General features: G+C 50.2%; 15 protein-coding genes across 15 annotated transcripts; 9 read left to right on the top strand and 6 right to left on the bottom strand.

Annotated features, from left to right (window-relative positions):
* Positions 1-204: 204 nt before the first annotated feature.
* Positions 205-1,671, top strand: KL911_002248 (uncharacterized protein; the record flags this gene model as incomplete). The annotated part of the gene is made up of 1 exon (XM_043197296.1): positions 205-1,671. The coding sequence occupies one exon, from the start codon at positions 205-207 to the stop codon at positions 1,669-1,671; it is 1,467 nt and encodes a 488-aa protein (XP_043055253.1).
* A 5-nt stretch (positions 1,672-1,676) lies between these two features.
* KL911_002247 (uncharacterized protein) lies at positions 1,677-2,975 on the bottom strand (the record flags this gene model as incomplete). The annotated part of the gene is made up of 1 exon (XM_043197295.1): positions 1,677-2,975. The coding sequence occupies one exon, from the start codon at positions 2,973-2,975 to the stop codon at positions 1,677-1,679; it is 1,299 nt and encodes a 432-aa protein (XP_043055252.1).
* A 34-nt stretch (positions 2,976-3,009) lies between these two features.
* On the top strand, positions 3,010-4,239 carry KL911_002246 (uncharacterized protein; the record flags this gene model as incomplete). Its single annotated transcript, XM_043197294.1, has 1 exon — positions 3,010-4,239. The coding sequence occupies one exon, from the start codon at positions 3,010-3,012 to the stop codon at positions 4,237-4,239; it is 1,230 nt and encodes a 409-aa protein (XP_043055251.1).
* A 61-nt stretch (positions 4,240-4,300) lies between these two features.
* On the top strand, positions 4,301-5,434 carry KL911_002245 (uncharacterized protein; the record flags this gene model as incomplete). Its single annotated transcript, XM_043197293.1, has 1 exon — positions 4,301-5,434. One exon carries the CDS (start codon positions 4,301-4,303, stop codon positions 5,432-5,434), a length of 1,134 nt encoding a protein of 377 aa, XP_043055250.1.
* Positions 5,435-5,479: 45 nt separating this feature from the next.
* Positions 5,480-6,268, bottom strand: KL911_002244 (uncharacterized protein; the record flags this gene model as incomplete). The annotated part of the gene is made up of 1 exon (XM_043197292.1): positions 5,480-6,268. The coding sequence occupies one exon, from the start codon at positions 6,266-6,268 to the stop codon at positions 5,480-5,482; it is 789 nt and encodes a 262-aa protein (XP_043055249.1).
* Positions 6,269-6,404: 136 nt separating this feature from the next.
* KL911_002243 (uncharacterized protein) lies at positions 6,405-6,976 on the top strand (the record flags this gene model as incomplete). Its single annotated transcript, XM_043197291.1, has 2 exons — positions 6,405-6,423; positions 6,495-6,976. The coding sequence occupies 2 exons, from the start codon at positions 6,405-6,407 to the stop codon at positions 6,974-6,976; spliced, it is 501 nt and encodes a 166-aa protein (XP_043055248.1).
* Positions 6,977-7,290: 314 nt separating this feature from the next.
* KL911_002242 (uncharacterized protein) lies at positions 7,291-7,768 on the top strand (the record flags this gene model as incomplete). The annotated part of the gene is made up of 2 exons (XM_043197290.1): positions 7,291-7,435; positions 7,563-7,768. 2 exons carry the CDS (start codon positions 7,291-7,293, stop codon positions 7,766-7,768), a joined length of 351 nt encoding a protein of 116 aa, XP_043055247.1.
* Positions 7,769-7,816: 48 nt separating this feature from the next.
* On the top strand, positions 7,817-9,613 carry KL911_002241 (uncharacterized protein; the record flags this gene model as incomplete). Its single annotated transcript, XM_043197289.1, has 1 exon — positions 7,817-9,613. The coding sequence occupies one exon, from the start codon at positions 7,817-7,819 to the stop codon at positions 9,611-9,613; it is 1,797 nt and encodes a 598-aa protein (XP_043055246.1).
* Positions 9,614-9,654: 41 nt separating this feature from the next.
* On the bottom strand, positions 9,655-9,918 carry KL911_002240 (uncharacterized protein; the record flags this gene model as incomplete). Its single annotated transcript, XM_043197288.1, has 1 exon — positions 9,655-9,918. The coding sequence occupies one exon, from the start codon at positions 9,916-9,918 to the stop codon at positions 9,655-9,657; it is 264 nt and encodes an 87-aa protein (XP_043055245.1).
* Positions 9,919-10,103: 185 nt separating this feature from the next.
* Positions 10,104-12,947, bottom strand: KL911_002239 (uncharacterized protein; the record flags this gene model as incomplete). The annotated part of the gene is made up of 1 exon (XM_043197286.1): positions 10,104-12,947. One exon carries the CDS (start codon positions 12,945-12,947, stop codon positions 10,104-10,106), a length of 2,844 nt encoding a protein of 947 aa, XP_043055244.1.
* A 73-nt stretch (positions 12,948-13,020) lies between these two features.
* Positions 13,021-13,797, bottom strand: KL911_002238 (uncharacterized protein; the record flags this gene model as incomplete). The annotated part of the gene is made up of 1 exon (XM_043197285.1): positions 13,021-13,797. The coding sequence occupies one exon, from the start codon at positions 13,795-13,797 to the stop codon at positions 13,021-13,023; it is 777 nt and encodes a 258-aa protein (XP_043055243.1).
* A 48-nt stretch (positions 13,798-13,845) lies between these two features.
* On the top strand, positions 13,846-14,864 carry KL911_002237 (uncharacterized protein; the record flags this gene model as incomplete). The annotated part of the gene is made up of 2 exons (XM_043197284.1): positions 13,846-14,570; positions 14,651-14,864. The coding sequence occupies 2 exons, from the start codon at positions 13,846-13,848 to the stop codon at positions 14,862-14,864; spliced, it is 939 nt and encodes a 312-aa protein (XP_043055242.1).
* A 154-nt stretch (positions 14,865-15,018) lies between these two features.
* On the top strand, positions 15,019-15,697 carry KL911_002236 (uncharacterized protein; the record flags this gene model as incomplete). The annotated part of the gene is made up of 2 exons (XM_043197283.1): positions 15,019-15,473; positions 15,673-15,697. 2 exons carry the CDS (start codon positions 15,019-15,021, stop codon positions 15,695-15,697), a joined length of 480 nt encoding a protein of 159 aa, XP_043055241.1.
* Positions 15,698-15,720: 23 nt separating this feature from the next.
* Positions 15,721-19,806, bottom strand: KL911_002235 (uncharacterized protein; the record flags this gene model as incomplete). The annotated part of the gene is made up of 1 exon (XM_043197282.1): positions 15,721-19,806. One exon carries the CDS (start codon positions 19,804-19,806, stop codon positions 15,721-15,723), a length of 4,086 nt encoding a protein of 1,361 aa, XP_043055240.1.
* Positions 19,807-20,121: 315 nt separating this feature from the next.
* On the top strand, positions 20,122-22,797 carry KL911_002234 (uncharacterized protein; the record flags this gene model as incomplete). Its single annotated transcript, XM_043197281.1, has 1 exon — positions 20,122-22,797. The coding sequence occupies one exon, from the start codon at positions 20,122-20,124 to the stop codon at positions 22,795-22,797; it is 2,676 nt and encodes an 891-aa protein (XP_043055239.1).
* Positions 22,798-22,826: the final 29 nt, after the last annotated feature.

Genomic DNA, 22,826 nt, shown 5'->3' with positions numbered 1-22,826 from the left:
CTAGCCAGGCTATTTTATTTGCGGAAGGCTGGAGGAGAACTATGACATAACGGGCATAACAAAAGAATGCATACCACCCCGAAAGCAGCCAGACTCGCTCCTCTGCGGCAGCTTGTAACCACCTGTTGATCGTAGATCTTCAAGAATCCTAATTCCGTCTTCTGCAATTTCTATTTACAGCTCTGACTTGCAGTTGAAAAAATTATGTTCCGATTTCCAAGAGCTTTGTTCCGTCGCTATGTCAGTTTCGAGGCCGGACAGCCGATCCACGAAACTAGACCACATCTAGTTCGTGCAGGGGAGCTCACCACCGGCATCAGTGCAATGGAGTACTTCAACAGGCGGTACCGACTAGCTGAACAGATGCCTGCCAAGTCTCTGGCCATTATTCCAGGTAACACAGTCAAATACGCCTCCGGGGCCGTCTTCTATAACTTCCAGCAGAATAACGATTTGTTCTATCTCACAGGATGGCTAGAGCCAGACTCTGTCTGCGTCTTGGAGAAACCCACCGAGGACCCCGACTCGCTGGTCTTCCATATGGTGGTCCCACCAAAAGACGAAAACTCTGAGTTATGGGAAGGTGCTCGCACGGGTGTTGACGGTGTCCGGGAGTTCTTCAACGCAGACAATGCCACTGACAACCGCAACTTGCATAACTATCTGCATACGCTGCTGAAAGACTATAAGAGTGTGCTATATGATTTTGAGGACCCCAAAAGGTCGCTATTCAGTCGCGTTTTCAGTTCCACAGACAAACAAGCGACAAACCGCGAGTCGATCGAGTCGCTGCTGCGCAGCCAAAATTGTCACGTCTACTCATTGAAGAACTATTTGACCAAGCTGAGAGCTATAAAGTCCAATGCAGAACTGCGAGTTATGCGAATGGCTGGCAAGATATCCGGCAGAGCCTATAATCAAGCCTACGCTAAACGATTCAAGACAGAAAAAGGTCTCCACGCATTTTTGGAGTACCGCTTTATCTCTGGAGGCTGCGACAAAAGCGCCTATATCCCCGTGGTGGCAGGCGGCTCGAACGCCCTGTGTATCCATTACACAAGAAACGACCAGGTTTTCAAGGGAGACGAGCTCGTTCTTGTGGACGCTGGCGGATCGTTGGGGGGATACTGTGCAGACATCTCGCGTACGTGGCCAGTGAGTGGTAAATTCAGCTCTGCGCAGGCCGAGTTATACCAGGCCGTTTTGAACGTTGAGCAAAAATGTATTCAGTTGTGCACACAGAAACAAGGGTACTCCCTCAGAGACATACACGACGAGAGCGTTCGTATCATGACTAGCGAGCTGCGCAACTGCGGATTCCAAGGGCTCACCAGTTATGAGGTGATGCGCGATTTGTATCCGCATTATATTGGCCATAATCTCGGTCTGGACGTCCACGACGTGCCTTCACAGCCACGCGCCGCGCCTTTGGTGAAAGGCCAGGTCATCACTATAGAGCCTGGTGTCTATGTGCCAGACGATTCGAGATGGCCTAAACATTATCGTGGAATGGGAATCAGAATTGAAGACGACGTTGCCGTTGGAGAAGATAACTATGTGATTCTGACAGCAGAGGCAGCAAAAGAAATTATAGACATTGAGACGATAGCAGAGCGAGGCGTGACGACCAAACTGGAAGATGAAGTTGTTGATGTTTGGAGCTGTACATAGATTTGTCAATCAAAGGCCTCTTTGACCATCCTATTGACCTCCAGTGCTCTCATCTCTGCCACGGCAGCATCGGTCAGGAGCTGAATTTGGTTGTCCAGAGAATTGTAGCTGTCAGTGTCCTGGAACTCGACAAGGTTGTTTTTTTGATCGATTTTGACTCGTAGCTTGAATAGACTGATCAGTTTAGTGATCTCCTCGCTTGTAGTGCCCAGAACTTCTTCTAGATGACCAAGAGACACTCTTTTAACCAGCGATAGATAGAATACGCATACCTTGTACTCAAAAGTCCGTTTCCAGAGCCTATAACTATGCGAAAGCTGCTCGTCGTAGTCGAATTCCGACTGGAACTCTGCGAGAATGTTTTTCAAATCAGAGAAACGGCAACCGGTATAGAGCTTTATGAGCTTTCTCAATGGAGCATCCGAGGCAAAAGTCTCTCCGCTCATTTCCTTCCATCTGGCTTCCAGATTCTGCATTTTCTCTGCCACCAGGACGGAGAAACACACAGTGCGCAGCAGGTACTCTCTCAAAACGAGTTCATTGCTGTAATCGTTTGCCAGCACGTCCAAAGCATTATAGCCGGCGACAGCTGGCTCCTTTATGAGCTGGAAGTATTCTTCAACGACTGCCCGGTAGTTATTACTCAAAAAAAGCGCATAGAGCAAATACCATCGACAGGTCCAGTAGGCAACGGCCTCCTCTTTTTCTAAGTTGTACTCGTCTGAGCCCATTCTATCGTCCTCATCGCTCTCGTCATCACGTTCGTATTCCAGCACCTGTTGCAATTTCCGCCGCAGAAACACCGTGGACGACGCCAGGTTGCCATCGTAGGCCTTGTAGACCATCAGCTTCTGCAATTCTCTGAATGAGCGTTTTCGAAACATGGCCGAGTACTCCGGACCCAAGTTGTAGTAGAAACCCGAGTTATCACCAATGTTATCGCTCGACCCGGTAGTCATTAGTGTGTGCACTGTGCGCAGATGCAAGAGATCGACCACGCGCTCGAAATTGGCCTGTGTGGGCGCCTGTTTGGAAAGCTTGGCTAGCTCGTGATCGAAGTTCGGCTTCGAGTTGATCGCCATCTGCATTTCGTTGTAGCGTTGCATGTATGTCTCCTGGCCACTGATTCTCAGCAGACGGGGCGTGTCTTTAAAGTATCTGTAAGGAGACTTAGGGTCCACAATCATGTCCAGCAATCGGTGAACCACGTCTGCAGAGACGGGGAATTCCAGGCATATGAACGCCAATCTTTTGACGTAGAGCGGTCCTTTTTCGTATTTGTCCAGATAAAGATCCAGGTGCATGATTCAAAAAAAATATGGCTTGAATTATTTTTTCATGTTTGGGCCGTTTAGACTAAGTGCGGTCTTGCAGGCCAGCAAAACCAAGAACAAGCTAATTGCGGCCGTGAAAAAGGGTGTGGTTATCCCCGATACGGAGAAACTAGAGGCCAAACTGAGAAGGAAACTGAGGACCAAGTACTCACAGCCGTTACAAGGCCATTCTGCCAGAGTGATGGTGTCGAATATGCTCAAGATCCCGCTGGAAAAAGTTCCAGAAGTGAACTCGATGACGGCCTTCAGTCCAGAAGAGCTAAAAAGACTGTTTAAGACCAAAGTTCAAAGACTCAAGTACAATATATTGGGCACAAATGCTGTCCAGCTCAGAGACTCAAAGGTGATAAACCAGAAAACCGAAAAGTTTCTTCTTCGAAAGGACCTACCGCGTGCTATGGAGATAGCACATCTGGCTGGCATAAACGGTGTTTTTGCGTACGGCACGATCATGAAGTTCCTGGCAAAGGAGGGCCGTCTGAACATGATCTGGGAGCTCCTGAACCAGCACGTCAAAAAAAGGGGCCTGCGTCCAGACGGCCGTATGCTGACAATTTTCTTTGACGCATTTGCCACTGCCAGATACCCAGACTCGAACATGCCGAAGATAACCGAAAACCAGGCCGTTCTCGTGTACGAATTTCTGCTGCTCGAGCTTTGCAAACGGGAGCCTGTAGCTAATATTTTTCACGTTAACACAGCCATGAAAGCACTGCGACTCGCTGGAAAACACAAGCTCGCAATCAGGGTATTCAACAGGCTCAAGGACTACAACATACGGCCGGACGCCTTCACATACACGGAGTACTTTTCGAGTCTGCGTCACAGCGACGACTATACGGAAGCGGTGCGCGAGGCGGAGAAACAGTTCCGGGCCGCCCAGAGGCAGAACGTGAAGCTGGACGTTCAACTTGTGCAGGCGTACTCGTCGATTTTCGTGTTTTCGGACGACTCCCGTTTGCAGGAGCGCGGCCTCCTGATTCTGCGACGCTGGTTCGATGTCTGTCCCGAGTCAGAGATTGACATTAGCGTTGACTATGACGACGTCGATCCGAACATCGCCGTTGGTAGTGGCAGCACCACTCCGCGCAGGCTGTCGGACGACGTGGACGCGACGACGATCCTGCTACCGAAATCCGAGATCAACAAGCGCGGAACGCGATTCGAAGCCACCGAGCAAATCAAAAACCGCCATGCCACGCTGTGCATGTATTTCAATGTACATAGAAAATAAATCAGTAAAACTAATATTTAAATCAAATAGAAAAACCCCATAAATTTCCTAAAATTGCTATATGATTTTTGTGCTTTTTTTTATTGGACTGGCAACAGCGCTGCCGTTGTTTGGCCAGCAGCACCGTCTGATTTCTCGGCAGCCCAATGAGCTGACGAAGGTGACGGAGACCGAGTGCTGGAGATTGAAGCAGCAAAATGCGCAATTTCTGGACCTCACTGTCCGGTATCCCACCTTGCTGGAACCCATGAGAGAAGGCCAATCGGTCAGCGTTGCCCTTGAAAAACCGGTTACTGTATACCGTTATCCCAATGGGTCCGAGTTCCACCAGAAAGAGGTTAGATCGCTTTTCGCGGATATCGATCCTTCCAAGATCCACGGAGCATTGAAAGAGCTCAGCTCGTTCAAGTCACGGTATTACAAGTCTGAAAAATATCTTGACTCCTCCATATGGGTTTACGGCAAGCTCATGGGCTATGCGCTTGGCAGAGAGAACTACAACCTGACCGTGGTCAACCACGAGAATTTCCCGCAATCGTCGTACATTTTGCAGATAAAGGGCACCAACGATTCCGCTGAGACGCCGACAGTTGTTCTTGGAGCACACATTGACTCGGCAAATTTGGTGTTGCCATCGTTTCTACCTGCTCCGGGTGCAGACGACGACGGTTCCGGGGTCGTGACGCTGCTGGAAACGCTGCGGATCGTGACGGAGCACGGGCTTGCTTTCTCCAACAACATCGAGTTCCACTTTTACGCAGCAGAGGAGGGCGGCATGCTTGGCTCGCTGGACATTTTCAACGCGTATTTCCTACAGAAAAAAGTGGTTGCCATGCTCCAGCAGGACATGACGGGCTACGCCTCAAAATCACTCCATCAAGGACGACCGGAACATTTCGGACTCGTCACCGACTACACGTCGCCGTACTTGAACGAGTTTTTGCGACAGGTTATTGAGACGTACTGCCTGATTCCTGTTTTCGAGACTGCGTGCGGCTACCCCTGTTCCGACCATTACAGCGCGCACATGAACGGGTTCCCGGCAGGAATGGTAGCAGAAGCCCAGCGCGAGTACTGGAACCCGTACGTGCACACGACAGGGGACACGATTGACAAGCTGAGCATGCTGCACATGGCAGAGCACGTGAAGCTGTGTCTGGGGTACGTCTACGAGCTGGGAGAGTACTCGTTTTAGGGAGCCAAAATGAAAATAAGTGCAATTTCTTGGTTATTTTTTTCTTTACTCGGGCATTGTGAGTGCCTCGGCCTTGTCCTCCTTGTACAGCTGGGCGTTGGTTTTCACCTGGATGCTAAGAACCAGCGCGCCGATCCCGATGATGCCGCCAACGCGGAAAATCCAGCCGAGGGAGTCGTCGAACGAGTCCTTGTCGCTGCTCTGAAGCAGCTTGAACAGGAACGACGAGCCCAGCGATGAGAGCATCTGCGGCGCAGAAACGAAGACGTTGTGGATTGCCAGCAGGATGCCCGAGTCGTAGACGACGTGGTCGTATTTTGCAACCATGACTTTCGACAGATAGAAACTCGTTTCCGGCGTGAGCAGCGTGTTTTCGGAGTCGGCGGACGACGGGGCGGTCTGTTTTCTGCACTGGTCGTAGATCTGCACGGCCTTGATGTCCTTGATGCGGGAAATCTCCTCGCTGATCAGGGCAAACGGGATCCACACGGCACAGCCCCACGGGATGCCCAGGAAGGCAAATAGCACGATGGCCTGGACGGAGGTGGTGATGAAGAAGGTCGAAAGCGTGGCAACAATGAAAACGACGTGAGAGTAAATCCATAGCCGGCGCATGTTGATCCACTTGTTGTCCCGGAACCTGTCGACGAGGCACGGCAACACGAGGTCGACGGCGAGCGTGACGACGGCGTGGGCGAGCAGCGCAGTTGTTCCGCGTCGCACGCCTTCGTCCAGCAGCCGCTGGCGCTCCTCTGCGGGCAGACTGAGCGGGTTGTTGTAGCCCTTCTCGTACAGATAGAGTTCCCCCACGTAGGTTGACGTGTAGAAGAGCATCGGGAAGTAGCCGATCCAGGCGAAGAACTCTGCGTAGCACACGATCTTAACCTGGCGCGGCAGCCGTGCGATCGACCGCAGCACCTGCCAGAAGAACGATTTCACCACCGCGAGCAGCGTGGCGTTTTCCTCGTCGATGCCCATGTCCTTGAGCCGTTTTTCCTGTTTTTTGCGCTCCATGCGGATAGCGAGGTCGTAGCGAGGACTGCGCTCCTTGATGGCCCAGCACGAGAACGCCGTCAGCACGAGCATGATGGTGGCCACAAGCCAGCTCAGAACCTTGAATTGCGAGCTTCCGAGCCAGGGAAACAGCGCGGCCAGGTCCCATGTGCCGATCCAGAATCCGACGATGTTGAAGGTGCCGATCATGCGCGCGGCCCACGCGTTGGCAATCTGCTGCTGGCCGCTGGGCACCACGTCGACGATCAGCGCGCGGCAGGACGCCTGGATGACGGCGATGGAGAAGTCCAGAATGTAAATGCCGGCCGCAGCAAACGGCACCGTGTACCTGTTGACCGTGTCCTGGTCACTGTTCGGCAGGAACCAGCCGACGAGGTTGGCGGAGTGCGACAGATACAGCAGCGACAGCACCGTCGCAAGACAGCCTCCGATGATGAACGGTCTTCTTCTGCCCCAGTCGAGGTTGCACTTGTCGCTCAGCAGCCCGACGATCGGCTGGCCAAAAGTGCCCGAGAGCGGGCCGGCTAGCCATATGAGGGCGAGGGCGTGCTTGGAGACGCCGAGCGACAGCAGAAACGGCGTGGCCTCGCTGAACTCGGTGGACCAGGCGAGCTGCAGGGCCCCCACAATTAGCGTGAGCACCACGATGTAGCCCGTCGACCGGGTCGGATTGTACAGGTCGCCTATGTCTTGGTCGGGGTCAACTCTCAGCTCAGAAGTCAGCGTCTGCTCCAGGGAAATATTGTCGTCGAGAAAGGCTTGTGTGCTTGGTCTGGTCATTAGCAAAAAAGCACAGTCAGGTACACTTTGCACCAGAATAATTATTATTTTATTTCACGCGTATGGCCGACCGGAAAAGAGGCAGAGACGAGCTGGAATGGGCAGGCGGCGACTGGACCGTGTTCGGGGGGTTTCCGACGCCAGACAGGACGCCAGAGAAAGGCTCCAAAAAGCTCCAGCTGCGCAGGATCACGTCTGAACTGCATGGTAAGTGAATCCGGAGCCAGGGAACTAACGACCAGAGAGGACGGTGAGTCTGATGATGAACGCGAGCCGTGAGCTGTCGCGGCGCGAGCGCATGGGGGAGTGCACGGACGGCCAGACAGGCTGGGAGGAGCCGAGGGAGGAGCAGGGGCAGGAACACGGCCCCGCAGACGGCTGCCAGAGTACCTACCGCCAGCGGCCGTATTGGCCCAGCACGTCGCGGCTGACACACACCTAGCTCCATGGCCGTCAGGCTCTGCGGCCCTCACAGCATCCCCGTGGCTCCCAGGGCTTCTGGGGCTCATAATATTTCACTTGCCTATCTGGGGCACATAACCAGAAAATATTGTTTTCTATTCACCAGCCGGAAGCTTATCCCGTCGCATGACCACGTACGAAAAGATAGTCAAGGGGGCCACGAAAATCAAGCTGGCGCCCCCAAAGCCAAAGTACATTGAGCCCATCCTGATGGCCACGGCAGGCGGCGAGCAGTCGGAAAATTTCCGGGTCATCATGCGGTCTTTAGCCGTTCGTTTAGACGACACTGCCTGGTCCATTGTGTACAAGGCGCTCATCGTGGCCCACATCATGATCCGCGAGGGCGAAGAGGACGTCACGATCTCTTATCTGGCCAAAAACCCGCACATGCTCGAGTGTCGCAACATCGCTAAGTCTGGCACCTTCATCTCCAACGGAGGCGACCTGAAAACGCTCAAAAACTACTCAAAGTACCTCACGACTCGCGCAAAGGAGTTTGCGAACGTGAAACACGACTATATCCGGGAAATGAAGAAGCCCGTGAGCTCGTGGTCAGCAAAGGAGACCGGCTCCCGTCTGCGGTCGCTGAGCGTCGATAAGGGGCTTCTCCGAGAAGTTGAGAGCGTCCAGAAACAGGTGGACGCGCTAGTGCGGTGCCGGCTCGAGGAGGCCGAGGTGAACAACGACGTCATCATCCTGAGTTTCCGAATGCTCGTCAACGACCTGTTGTCGTTGTACCAGGCTTTGAACGAGGGCGTGGTTAACATTTTAGAGCACTTCTTTGAGCTGAGCAAGTACGACGCCGAGCGGGCCTTTGATATCTACAAACACTTCACCAAGGAAACCGAACAGGTGGTGGCTTTTCTGCGAGTGGCCAAACATCTGGAGCACGTGACGAAGCTGCACGTGCCCGTCATCAGGCACGCGCAGACGGGGCTCACCGACTCGTTGGACGAGTATTTGCACGATCCAAACTTCGACATCAACAGAAGACAGTATCTGGCGGAAAAACAGAGCAAGGAAAACGGGAAAGCTCAGGAATCGAAAGAGCAACAGCATACTGCGGCTCCGCCTCCGGCTGCAGCGCAGTCGGTGCCTAGCGATGGCCTGGTGTTCCAGCAGACAGGATACAATCCGTTTACCGGGTTCTCTCAGATGACCACAGGCTTTAGCAACCAGCCTGTGAACGGCAACTTCTCCGTACAGCCCCAGTTTGTTCCGCAGCAGACTTTCCAGGCAGCAGTTCCATTGCAACAAATCCCAGAGTCTCAGCCACTGCAACAAATCCCAGAGTCTCAGCCTGTGCAACAAATTCAGATTTCGCAGACACAACCGATCCAACAGACGTCAACTTTCCAGCCTTTCCAGCCGCAGCAAACAACCACTTTGCAACGGAGCTCAACTATCGATGCGCTCCCGCCGCCTACAGAGCAAAACGTCCATCCACAGCTGACATCGTCCTTCACAGGAACAGGTTTTGGCGGCTACAGTTCGCAGCCGCCAATTCAGAGACAGAATACCTCGTCGCTCAAAGGAAACCTCAAGCGACAGTCGACCAATCCGTTCGCTCTCAAGCGGACCAGTTCTAGCAACAATCCGTTCGCCAAGCTAGAGGCCACCGACACTGGCACGAATCCATTTAGGTCGGCGTCTGTGAGTGCTCAGCCGCTACGTAGCCAGCCAACAGCGGGAGGGCTTGAGAATTTGCCAACGGTGCCTGTGTTCCCAGAAACCAAGCAGGAGTTCAGCCAGCAACAGGCGCATCAACAGGCCGTGTTACAACTACGGCAGGCCGCTGCACAGCATAAAGCCCAGATGACAGGAATGAATCAGCAGCAAACGGGATACAACCCATTCGCACAGAACCAGACGGGCTACAATCCGTTTGGGGGCGGGGTCTACAACGGTCCAAACTTAATATAATAATCATCAGTCATTTATTATTATTGAATACATCGTTCGCATCAGACGTGGGGGAGGTCTGGCGTGTATTCACTGGCTTTCTTGTCTGTGCGTTTCAGATAGTTAACCAGAAGCCTGTCCTGTTTTTCGTTAGGTTGATAGAAGTCAGTCTTATACTCGTGCTGCTTCTTGAATTCCACCCTTTCCTGGTCGAGCTTCGACCTGATAGCATTGGAAAACGTTGGCCTTGCGAAGTATGCTATGGTCACAACGGGAATTGCGGCGACGGACACACCGCCTAGGAATTTCATTGGAGTCACTGCCATGATAGATTGCTAGAATTAATTAAATTGTACAATTACAACCTTCTTGTTACATGCTATTTATATACCCTGGTGCTGGAAGAGTGGCAGTCATCGCTTTCCCTGAGGCGTGGCCCCACTTCTTATCGATTGCCATTTTCGAACCGGTCAGGAGATCTTTATGATTCTATGGTGTGTTTTTTTTCTTTTTAGGCCAAGGTAGTGTAAACTCTTTTCCTCGATTTACCTTGGTCATCCAACGCTTTTTCGTCAGCAAAATTGAAACTGTGGTGATTGCTCCATTGCGTTTTCAGGAAATTCAGTCCACTGATGTTGAAGCCGACCTCCGTGTTGGTGTGTCTGAGCATGGTTCTCAGCTGATTGCGTAGCCCGTCTAGCTCCCGGCGCAGCTCTTCGTCCTTCTGGCTCACAAGCTCCATCGAGTTGGACCGGATTAGAAAGAAGAGCGTGCGACAGATCACCGACATGGAGGTGAGGTTCTTGTTGAAGTTTGTGCCAGCCGTCCAAGCTCGAATGAAACGAAGTAATTTCACCGTGTACGAGAATGGCAGCACAATCAGCGCGTCGTCAAGCTGCGACGGCTTGATCTTGGTGAGGACGTCTAAAACGTACTGCGCTGGCGACACGTTCAATGCCTGTAATATAGGGTTCCGCGTTGGCTGAACAGGCTGTTTGGCCGACCTTTTGAGCTTGAAAGCCTGTAGTTCTCGCTCGTACTGCTGGGTTTCTTCCAACTCCTTGGTAGCCAGATCCAGAGCCTCCATCAGTTTCTCACCGGCCTTGAGCGTCTCCACCGTCTGTTTCGACACCTTGGCCACCTCGTCTTCGTCCTCATCCACCGCCTTGTCACCCTCTAACGAGTCAAGCAGCTCTCCCTCATACTGCTCGTCCATCTCCTTTTCGCGCTCTTCCTCGATGAAGACCTGATCGTCTGTTTCTTCCCATATTCTGATACTGTGATCGTGCGACACAGACACCATGAACTCGCCAGAGTTACTAACGGCAAGATTCCAGACCTCAGAGTGGTGCGCAGCAAGCTTCTGGATATTTTCAAATTTGATGCCGTCCCAATACTTCACCATTCCGTCCTTGGAACAACTGAAGAAATTCTTGGACTCTGGAATAAACTTGACTTTCATAATTGCATCTTGATGCCCAAAAATCGACTTGTGACAATCTCCAAAGTCCAGTCCCCATATTCTTATATTTTTATCTGCGGAAGACGTGATAATCAGTTTCGAGTCAAACGAGATATCAATGGAAAGCACAGGAAGCTTGTGTCCGTACAAGCTGAGAAAGAACTTCAGCGTGTCAAAGAAGAAGATCTTGACAGTGTTGTCGAGTAGAGCAACAGCCAGGTACTTGGAGTCCGGAGAAACCTTCACGCTAAGCACGTCGTCGCTCACCTCCAACGTTCTGGTGTGATTCAGCTGTAGAGTGTTGACGTACTTGCTCAGAGTTCCCGGAACAAGCTCTTTCTCCACCTGGATTTCCCAGAATTTGACCGTTTTATCGGCAGAACCCGTGATAATGGTTTTTCCGTCTGGAGTGAGGTCAATCGACCACACTGCCTTGCTGTCGTGAACGTCTTCCAACGAGTGGAGAACCGTGGACGTGGCGAGGTCCAGAAGTCTCAAGGCACCCTCTTTGGTTCCTATCACCACCAAAGCTCCTCCTGGAAGAAAGCATGCTGACAAGACATAGCCAATTTTTTCAAATGTTCTGATACAGGACCTCGTTTTGATATTCCACACTTTGAGCTCATTATTTGAGCCAGTCACGAGCAACTTGTCATCGTCAGAAATATCAACGGCCCTGATATCTTGTCTATGTCCCAAGTTGTACAGGGCGTACTTCGCCTCACCTATTTTGTCCACCGGGTTATGTTTGCGCACTGCCTCGGGAATAGGAATATGGTAGTAGACAACAGCGTTGTTTGTTAGCGTGACAACCACATCGAGCTTTCGGCTGCTTGTGAGAGCCCATGTGGTGGAGCGAACTTTGGATTTCTCTGTGTGGATCGTCGTGAAAGGAGCAATCAGCATGTTGACCTTGGCTTCGTCCAATGCGCGCTGGATATCCTCCGGACTCATACCTTTCTCCTTCAGTCTGGCCTGTCTCTTAGCTGAGGCTTTGCTGATCTCCTTTTCCAGTCTGAGACGGAAAAACTCAACCGTCCTGTCGGTGTTGGAGGCAAAGAAAAATTCTCCTTGGTTGGTGAAAGTGAACCCTATTTCTGTGCATCTGCTCTTGCTTTGCTTGTCGTAAATTCCTTGCTCAATAAGTTTTCTGTCCTCTTGAGACAAATCGATCTTCCAAACCTTTAATTGCGTGTCCATGCCGGCTGTAACGCAAAGCTCTTTGGTAGTACTGAGTCCCAAAGCCCAACACTCGCCCGTGTGCGCCACATGGGTCTCTATACACTGCTGAGACTTCAAATCCCATAGCTTTATTAGACCATCCTTGGACGTACTGATTAACCAGTCTTCCATTTCGTCGATATTGGTATTCTCTGGCTCATACAAGAGACTGAACCCGGTGATTTGATCTTTATGTCCTTTCAGCTTGAAAAGACCCGTTTCTCCCACCAGGTCCCACACAATTATCGCGGTGTCTTTAGATCCAGAAAAAAGGCGTGTTCCCGAACGGTCGAATCGCAACATCGAGATGGCAGACTTGTGGCCCGAAAAGTTGATTATTACAGAGCTAGAGGTCAGATCCCAAACTTTGATGGTACCGTCGCTATAGCCAGCTGCCAAGATGTTTGAGCGCGGCTCGTGCTCAAGTCTGACCACAGATGCGGGCGCTGATTGTGTTGACGAGTCTAGCGCCCCCGGATTGGCACCGTCGCGTAATATTTTGATGAGTTCTCCGGTCTTGATATCCCAGACCAAAATATCCTCCAATCCACCCGTAATGACCTGACCCACAGATTTCCGCAAACCATCGTCGCCGATAAACACAGTGTTGGACTGGGAGGCAATGACACCCATCCAGCCAGCTTGCTCGTAACGCTGATACGACTTCACCATTCTTGAATCTGATCAATATTTTTTTCAAATTTTTTTCCTCATCTAACAAACATCCGTGCACCTGGAAGATAGATCAAGAGTCCAGAAGCCACTCGTGGAACGAGTCCATGAGCACGGGCCACGATTGCGATTCGTCATAGTTCGAGAGCTTGTTGTCCTCATGGTAGGTTTTGAGAAACGGATACAGCATGTTCCACTGATCTTTGGTTATACCCTTGTGGCCCGTTTCTTGGAGAAATCTGACAAATGTTTCTAGTTCTGGCTTATAGGTTTGTGGCAACATGAGATTCCAGTACTCTACAGCAGTTTCTGTTGGGACGTTCCGTTCGTTTTTCTCCAAAATAAACTTGTAGGTAAATTGATAGACCTTTTTGAAGTACTCTTCATCCTCTGCCAGTTTGATGGCCAATTCGTTTCTCACAAAGTCGCCCATTTTTTCAATGGTATTACACTTCACTCTCGACCAGTTGGTCACAAACGGATCTTCCTTGAACACTCCAACGGACGGACACTCCAAAAACTCTGCCAGTGCGAGCATGGCAATGTCTTCGGGCTCGTACCCCAAATCGGAGATATACCGCACAGTGCCATCAATGCCAATGTAAGCTTTCCCCAAAGCGTCTGGCAATGGCTCTTTATACTGATCAAATATCTCCTTGACTTTGGGGTCGATCTTGACCGTCACCTTCTCCTTTTTGAGGTTCTTTGCCAGTTGCGGGTTAACGAAGAAGTCGTTGATGGCGTGCGTAAGTTTTTGTTGATTTCTCTGAAGAAAAAAAGCAGCGACTTCCTCTGAGTCGGTTCCCGTCACCTCCAAAAACTTCTTGACTGTTGCGGGTCTCACAGACATGATGATCCAGCTCTATATTTTTTTTTGTGTTTATTTAGTCTTTTTCTGATGCCCTTGTCCTTGAGCGCGCAGAACTTTTTGGACGTTTTTGCTCCTTCACCAACCAATGTGTCGTCCCTAGAACAGGAAGATCCTTCATCAAACAGCTCACAAATTTTGGACTGGATTGCGGAAGTGCTGGACACGCAAAGTCTTGATTGGGGGGAACCACCGCTTAGGGTACGTAACTCACTGCGCAACATCGGGACCGGCAACGAGGTCTTGTTTGACGGGCTTATGAGACTACTGAGATTTCATCTGAACAACCAGGGGAGACAGCTTGCGCAATCAATGGCAGAGTCGTCTCAGAGGATATCCAATGTGCCCGGTTTGTTCGAATGGATTGTCAGTGCCAGACAAAAATCAATCTATTTTGCGTCGCTCGCAGCCCTGGTTGCCGAACAGGTCAGGCTCGTGACGCGCTGCATCAACGCAATTTTTCAGGCAACAGCAATGGATCCCGTCGTTTTTCTTGGTTTACGTGAATGGTACGACAACGGGCTCTTTTCAGAACAAGGCTTGATTTCCCATGAACAACTGGTAGAAACCGCGGAGATACTCAATCAAATAGAGCTCGGGGACGAACTGACTCAAATGGTTATCGAACTATTTAAGGACCGGATCAAGCTGCATGTACAGGCCAAATGCTCAAGAGTTTGGAGTAGACCTGTACTTCAAGATCTCTCGAACTGGACCCACCAAATTCTCGTTCCAAAGCTCGGAGATATACTGCCGTCTTGCAATCTTTCGTCTTTAGACGCGTTAGTCAAGAATCAGCTGGTAAAACTCAGAGTCGAAGAGAGCTTTGACATAGTGGTCGATTATCCGGATTCCACGTTTGCTCTTCAAGAGCTTCGTGCTTGCATGTCGACTCCGGAGCAAAGTGCTCAACTGGTGAACACATTTATCCATTTGTCAAGGAAGAGGCTACTTCATGCTGGCGTGAATACCATCGACATCATCAAGTGCTACATTTCAACCGTCCGTTCGTTTCTGATAATCGACCATCGTGGCGTCTTGCTGGATAAAGTGTGCAGACCTATTAGAGCGTATCTCAGGGATAGAGAAGACACGATTGAGCGTATCGTGTTTGCGCTGCTCGATACGTCAACCGACAATAAACTGATTGAGCTTGCTATTGAGCTCCGTCAGTCGGATAAGAAGAAACGTCTTACTCATGAGATGGAACGGGATCTGGACTGGACTCCTGATCCGGTGGATGCTCTACCCGATTTCCGTAAGGGCGTGGTGGAAGATGTGGTGGAATCGCTAATTTCAATTTTCGATTCAAAAGACGTGTTCATGAGTGAGCTGACCAAAGTGTTCTCCGAGCAGCTGCTTCGTATCACAAACTATGACGTTCGGGAAGTCTATGGCAAGCTCCAGCTGCTGAAATCGAGATTCGGCAACTCAGAATTTTTGTCCTTGGACGTTATGCTCAAGGACATCATTCAGAGTCGCAAGTTGGACAAGCTTATCAATTCAGATAAGGTGCACGCATCCATCATTTCGCATATGTACTGGCCCGAATTGCCAGAAGAGAAGTTCAAGCTACCGGAAGAGATACAGACCAATTTGCAACAGTACGAGGAAGAATTCAAGCGGAAGAAGAAAGGACGCAGACTCACGATCTTCCCGTCTCTCACCTATGTGGATATTGATGTGGAAATTGGCAATCGGGTGAGAAATTTCAAAGTTTCTGCCGATAAGGCTTCTATTCTATATTCATTTCTAGATATGCCGAAGGGCAGTGAGGTGAAACTCGCTATGATTTGCATGAAACTCCAAATGTCGCTGAAGCTAGTCAGCGAGGGATTGATCTTTTGGGTGAAACAGGGGGTTCTTAAAGACTGCGGAGTAAACACCTACAAAATCAACGAGTGATCATTTCAGTTCCAACGCTATGATTTTTTCCACTGTTCTTAAGACGTCGTCGCTGAACTCGTTCATTTGATCATAGTGTGGTTGCAGGAACCGCTCATTCAGGGCCTCGTCGAGAAGATGTCTCAATCTCGTGATCAAAACTGCGTTTTTGCACCATGTTCTTATAGGTAGCCATTGTCCCATCACGATACCTGGAGATGGTTTCCCAGAGGAGACGGTACTCAGATCGTACGATATCGAACCTCCAAATAGCAGCACTGCTAGAATAGAAACAGGAGTCACATCTCTGATATACAGCTTGGTTGTAACTTGCGATGCTCCGTAGCTAACAAAATGAGACGTCAAATTATTGGACTCTCTAGGTGTGAAAATGACGTTGCCGTTCTCGTCCTCGACAAGTGGCTCTGCACCAGCTCCAACTGACTTTTTAACATTGAAGAGCGTTGACGAGGGGTGCAGAAATGCTCTGGTAGCAGGAAGCTGGTCGTCATGGTTTTTGATGTACTTTTCGTTCCTGATCCAGAACTTGATGCTCTTGGCGTCGGGGTCTATAGAAATGGATCCAGCAACACTTGCCATGTATTTGGGATCAGGATATTGCACTCTGGCGATTTGGGGGTATGACGAGGAGCATATCAGTGTGCTGAGTATCTGGTAATTAGCCGAGTTTTTGTTAAGAAAAGCCGAGGACTGGGACTTAGGATAGTCCATGGGAATGAAGCCAAGGTCTTGCAAAGCAGATATATACTGCGTTCTCGTCGACTGTATTTCGTTCATGGTGAGATAGGACAGATAGTTCTCCTCCAGCCAGCGGCGTTGAATTCTGGGCTCCAAATTCTGGTACTCGTTGAAAGCGTTCAGAATAGCAATGAAATCTCCATAGCCGTTAGCGAACTTGTTCTGGACTTTCTTCACCTCGTCGCGATTCTCCATTCTCGCCATGAATGGGTTTCCTGTGACACCGATGGCGGCAAGAGTGAGACAACTGTCCAGACACTTGAATAAAACGCCGAACAGAAGCAACTTGCCAGACTTGAGGTCTGTTGGCAATGTTGATAAGTACGACCCCAGCTTTGTCAAGTTATCGTTGTGCAACGCCCCCATTTCGGTTAGCAGCTGTTTCGAGCTCTCCACATTTTCGACGTCCGGCGGGTCCAGACCCATTTTTAGAAACTCATACACGTTTTTGATGCCCATGGACTTGACCACCAGGTACAGATTCTCCAATCTTGTGCGCTTGATTTCAGGAATAGGGTGTTTGCGCATCGTCTTGGCCTCTGTCTCCTTAGTGAAGAGCTTGTAGCAGAAGCCGTTCTGAATACGTCCTGCTCTTCCTCGTCTTTGGCCACATTCTGCTTGCGAGGCCCAGGACTCGACCAGCTTCGTCGAGTTGGAAGCCGAGTCGAAATGGACACTTTTCACCCTTCCAGTGTCGATCACCACCACAGCGTCAGGAATCGTGATCGACGTCTCCGCAACGTTTGTGGATGCCACAACCTTTCTTTTCCCTGGAGGAGGTGCTTTGAAGATCCGCTTCTGGTCCTTGGAGCTCAGCGCAGAATGCAAAGGCAATGTCCAGAAAGGACCATTTATCTTCGCCAGACATTTGCTGATTTCCATCACCCCGGGCAAGAATATCAGTATGGATCCGTTGTTTGACTGGGCGCGCAGGTCTGCGTCAACTTTCTCCACCAACGCGGCAATTAGGTCGTAATTGATATTTCCGAGCTCGAAATATTTCGAGTCGGCCTTTGGCTGAATCTGGTCTCCGTTTCTCATCGTCACTGTAAACTGCAACTCATCGAGGATATCCTCCAGATAATAATCCTGAATAGGAAACGTCCGCCCCTCAATGTGGACGTGACAAACTCCAGACTCAAAATACTTGCCAAACATGGATACGTCAATGGTGGCAGACATCAGCACCACCCTCAGCTTTGGATACATTTTGAGGATTTTTTTCAGGATGATCAATAGAAAGTCTCCGTCCACAGATCGCTCGTGCACCTCGTCCACAAAGATGTAGCCCAGATTCTCAAAGAGCGTGTTATTGGCATCTTTGTTGCCGACAATTCCTTGAATCATTCTTAGCAGAACTCCCGTCGTGACAAACGTGATCCGAGTGTCTTTGGAGGTTTTATTTTCACCCCTTATCATATACCCGACCTCGCTGCCGCATGTGCTAACACGTTCCTCGGAAATTCTATCCGCCAGCCCAATGGTGGAAATTCTTCTTGGCTGAGTGCAGATGATGTCGGTGGAAAAGTCGTTTTTGCTATTGAGCTCGTCCAAGATAAATTGCACAATCTGCGTGGACTTTCCTGAGCCGGTCTCACCTGTGATGAGACAGATCCGGTTGCTGTTGATGACAGAAACAAGCTGGTCTCTTTTCCGCCATGCAGGCAGTTTCGCACGCTTTCCAACCATCTCTTTATACTCGGACAGCTGGATCCTAGCTGCGTAGTCACTGGAGAGACGATCCAGGTCTCTGGGAACTTTTGCGCGCTGCCTCTTGACTGTCTTGGACGACGAAGTCCTCTCGGCCGGTCGACGCTCTCTCTTGACGGTAGCTTTCACCAGAGGACCTGGGTTTTCGACTATCTGAAGAATGTTCTGTTCCAGCCACTCAATGCAGTTGAAGATCATCGGCATGCCCAGCACGTTGTTCTCTACGATGTAGAAGAGAAGTCTTGTGATGATCGAAATCTTGATGTAGTTGGCTAATTTGTAGGAGCTGTTCTTCACTACCAAATGCAGGCCGGGGAAAGTCTGGGGATAGTTGGGGCTTTTGTACACTTTCAACGCGAGCAGACCTTCGTCAATACCCTGTGGTTGCAGCGAAATTTCGGCAATGTTTTCCTTTACCAGCTTGATTTTGTCGTTCCCGTAGATTGCCACGAGTCCATCGAGTTCTTCCTGCCAGATTTCCGCCGAGTCCGGTTCCTGAGCGTCGGTCTCAAAGTCAATGAGCGTGGACGTCAGATACACCCCCAAGAGAATCTCGTCGTACCCACATGCGCTAATCGCCGTTTCTATCTGGTTCACGCTAAACCCTCCCTCTCTGAGTCTCTTCACAATATTCTCCTTTCTGAAGTCTTTGCTAATAGTCAGCTCGACGTTCGAGTCTTTGCTGTCCTTGACAAAAAGAGGCGGAAGATCGTCTTCAGGAATATGGAATATAAGCCACTCTAAAGCGTCCGTGAAAGTACACGTATACTTCAGAGCTTCTTCAACGTGCAACTTCCGGAACCCTAATGCTTCCAACGCCTTAGCATCAACTTTGAGTTTTTCACCCTCGATCTGCTCTTCCGACCATTCGATGTGGTGCCTGATACAGTCTTCAACCAAGCCTCTGACTTCTGGCTTTAGATCAATGAAAACAGTGCTCTCCCATACTTTTCTAGGAAACCGCATCTGATCAGTAACGTATTTCTCAGATTTAGAAGCCTGCGGTTGCGGTTTGCTGACTCCGATGGAGATGATCGGCTTTCTAGTTTTCAGCTCCGCTTGTTTCTTTGCTTCCTGCTCTTTTTGCCGTTTCTCCTGCATTCTGCGCTGCTCGAGAATCATGCTAAAGGGGTCTGAACAGTATTCGCGCTTGGCTTTTTCTGGGTCTTGCTTGACGAGATTCCTACGTTCGGCTTCCAAGTCTGCCCACAGCTGCTTATGATTAGTCGGTAGCACCATATGGATATTTTTGTCGGACGCAATGCGATGTAAGGCATAGGTAGCAGCGTAATGTCGAGCTTCCAGAGCCGTTTCCTGCGGTTTGATCACTGGACTTGGAATCATTCGAACTTCGATCACTTCCTGGGTTTTCGGATTTTTCCACGCAAGTTTCGCAATACCAATGTATCCATCTTTCGTCTTCTTCATGTCATATTCGACTTTCTGCCACTTTTGTTTCTGACAGTGCTCGTGAAGTAATGATCCCGGAAGCTTACCTGTCCAGCTCGACGATTGAGCTACGGCAGTTCGTCCAGCTTTGCGCGTAGCAGCGTCTATCGGGCCTTTCTTGCCCGTCTCCCCAGAGGGTTTCTCTTTCGGCGGCGGTGTCTCTGTCTGCTTGGACTTCTTTTTAGCCATAAAAATTGAAGGTGTGAGGAGTCCAATTTTTTATTTTAGCTTCAAAGTGGTAGTAGACGTACGTACGTCAGACTTACGATCCGTTCATTCTTATAAAGGATATATTGGGGAGAAAAGAATCTTGGTGAACTCATCTATGTGGTCCAAGTGAGAACTCACCGGCTCACGGGCACTCTCCACCGGTGTTTCATCCCAACGCGTTCTAGCGAGAGGATCAGGACCCTTAAGCAGTATACGCTCATAACCTTCTTGGCAGATAAGCATGTTTTTTTTCTCTCTAAAAATACTTGAGCAAGTTCTAGTATTTGACATGAAATGGTTTGGGAACATATAAATCCGGACAAAGCGCATGTGGCGTATGCCGTTTTAGCGGTATTCTCGTCCTTCTTCTCGCTTTGCTCGCTATTTATAAAGGAAAGACTGTATATCGGTGAGGCTTCTGTGGCCACAATATACGGTCTCATAGTTGGTCCGCATTGCTTGGACTGGTTCGACCCATCATCGTGGGGGAATGAGGACTACATAACGTTGGAAATCAGCAGAGTCATCTTGTGCGTTGAAATAGTGGCTGTCGCCGTAGAGCTTCCGAAGAAATATATCCTAAAGCACTGGCTCGGGGTGTTCCTGCTCTTGATCCCTGTCATGACCATCGGATGGTTGGTCATAGGGCTGTTCATATGGCTCATTATTCCCGGGCTACATTATGGATACGGCCTGTTGATCTCCGCCTGCATAACCGCCACAGACCCTGTTCTTGCACAAGCAGTTGTCGGTAAGGGTAAGTTTGCAAGAAGGGTCCCCGCCCATCTCCGGAACCTCCTCACCGCCGAATCCGCATGCAACGACGGCGTGTCTGTGCCGTTTGTTTATCTTGCAGTCAACATCATTATACACGGCTCCAAAGCGGGGGCCATCGCGCGTGATTGGATTACGGTCACAATTCTTTACGAGTGTCTTTTTGGCTGCATTATGGGCGGACTCATTGGATTCCTTGGACGCAAGCTTATTCAGTACGCTGAAGAAAAAGACCTCATTGATAGGGAGTCGTTCCTGGCGTTCTACGTCATGCTGGCACTCCTGTGCGCAGGCTTCGGAGCTATACTCGGTGTCGACGATTTACTGGCTTCTTTTGCCGCAGGCGCCAGTTTCGCCTGGGACGGCCGTTTTGCAGAGCGTACAGAAGAGTCGCATGTTTCATCAGTCATTGACCTGTTGCTCAACTTGGCCTACTTCGTCTACTTCGGCACCATTATTCCATGGGAGCAATTTAACAATAAATCGCTCGGGCTTGACTGGTGGAGACTTGTGTGCGTCGCGATCGTAGTTATTTTTCTGAGACGAATCCCGGCAGTGCTGGCGATCAAGCCATTCAGCCCCGATATCAAAAACTGGAAAGAGGCCCTGTTTGTGGGTCATTTTGGTCCAATCGGGGTGGGTGCTGTGTTTGCATCTATTTTGGCCATTGGCGATTTAGAGGCCCACGTCTTGCACCTTGAACACGGACCTACAGCCCAATATCCGGACGCAGAAGAGTACCACCAGCTAATCAGGATAATCTGGCCGACTGTTTGTTTCTTGGTGCTCAGCAGTATAATAGTGCACGGCTCCTCGGTTGCTGTGATGACTTTAGGCCGCCACTTGCAAACAATGACGTTCACCATGACACTAACAAAGGTTGAGACCGACGGCGGAGGATGGATCTCGAGACTTCCGAAGCTCGAGAAAAGCGGCACGTCCTTTTCCATCAAGAGAATAGATACCATGGCTCCTTCTGAGGCAAGCCACGACAACGGGCTCTTGGAGAAAATTTATACCGGCGACTCGAGTAATGTGGACGCCGGCGACACTGCAGCCTCTGCTAAACCCGCAGGAATTGCAAAGAGACGGAAGCAAAAGAAAAAAATGCACAAGAAAATCAGAGAAAAGCGAAGAGCCCCTCCTGCTGTGGAGACACTGGACCTTGGAAAGAACAACAATCAGACTCAGCCTACTAAGGAGAGTTCAGACCAGAGCTCAACCACCCGTCTTGAGGTGGAGGAGGTGGACCGGTCTGACCAGTCCAGCGAGCACGGCGAACAGGACATGGGTCCTCCTTTGATGAAGATTACATCGCCAAGACTAGGCGAATTGCAACGAGACTTTGAGATTACCGACGAAGATATACAGCCGGTTGAGGTGGACGGAGAGCTGAAAATCCCGACTTACGGTTATAGGGACGGTACACAGCTGATAATTGAGGACCAGAACGGAGAAATACTGCACACCTTTAATGCGCCGCGCGCGGAATCTGATGATCAGAAGAGCGTGCATAGTCTGCACAGTTTGGGCACGTTGAAGAGCCGGATCGCGGACCTGCAAAGGAGAAAACGGAGTCGGACAATTGACGCAGAAGAAATACAGATCGAGGACTTTTCGCGCCCGCAAGAGAAAATTCATCAATTGGTGAACAAGACCGACTCGGACCACAAGATGCTTTTGGGCCAGAAGGTCAAACGTGACAAGAACAATAAACCTCACGCTTCTCAGAGGTACCATGGTTTCCGCATTGATGACAACATCTTGATCGAGAATGCTGATGGAGAGGTTGTGGGCAGATTCAAAATAAACCAGAGGAAGAAACCTGCAGCTGCAAAAGCAGACACGCTCGACAAGGCGTTGAAGATGGTTGGATTGTTGAAGGAAAAAGCCGGCGACGTTGAGCAAAGCCAAGTCTCGAACGACGACTTGATCCCAACGGATGCAGGGCCGCAGGGCAAAAGGCTAGAGGATAAGCTCAAGAAGCTGTTAGCTGCAGATTCGCGCAAAGCCAGTGTCAGCTCCCCACCTTCGTCATCGCAGAAAAACATAGACTCATCAACAGGTTCTGAATCGTCCAATCAAAGCTACGATCAGGAGGAGTCCGAGGCGGAGCGTGCTCGACGTCTGGCAGCGCTGGCCTCGTCCTCCAGAGATCCAGACGACGAGGAGGACGAACCTGCTACCAAATTATAAAGCGCATATAATACACGTTTACGTAAGTC

This window comes from Ogataea haglerorum, assembly GCF_019207285.1.
Source record: "Ogataea haglerorum isolate 81-453-3 chromosome Unknown 81-453-3_NODE_5_length_632335_cov_97.011461, whole genome shotgun sequence".
NCBI classification, from domain to species: domain Eukaryota; kingdom Fungi; phylum Ascomycota; class Pichiomycetes; order Pichiales; family Pichiaceae; genus Ogataea; species Ogataea haglerorum.
This window is presented reverse-complemented; position numbering and strand designations above follow the sequence as displayed.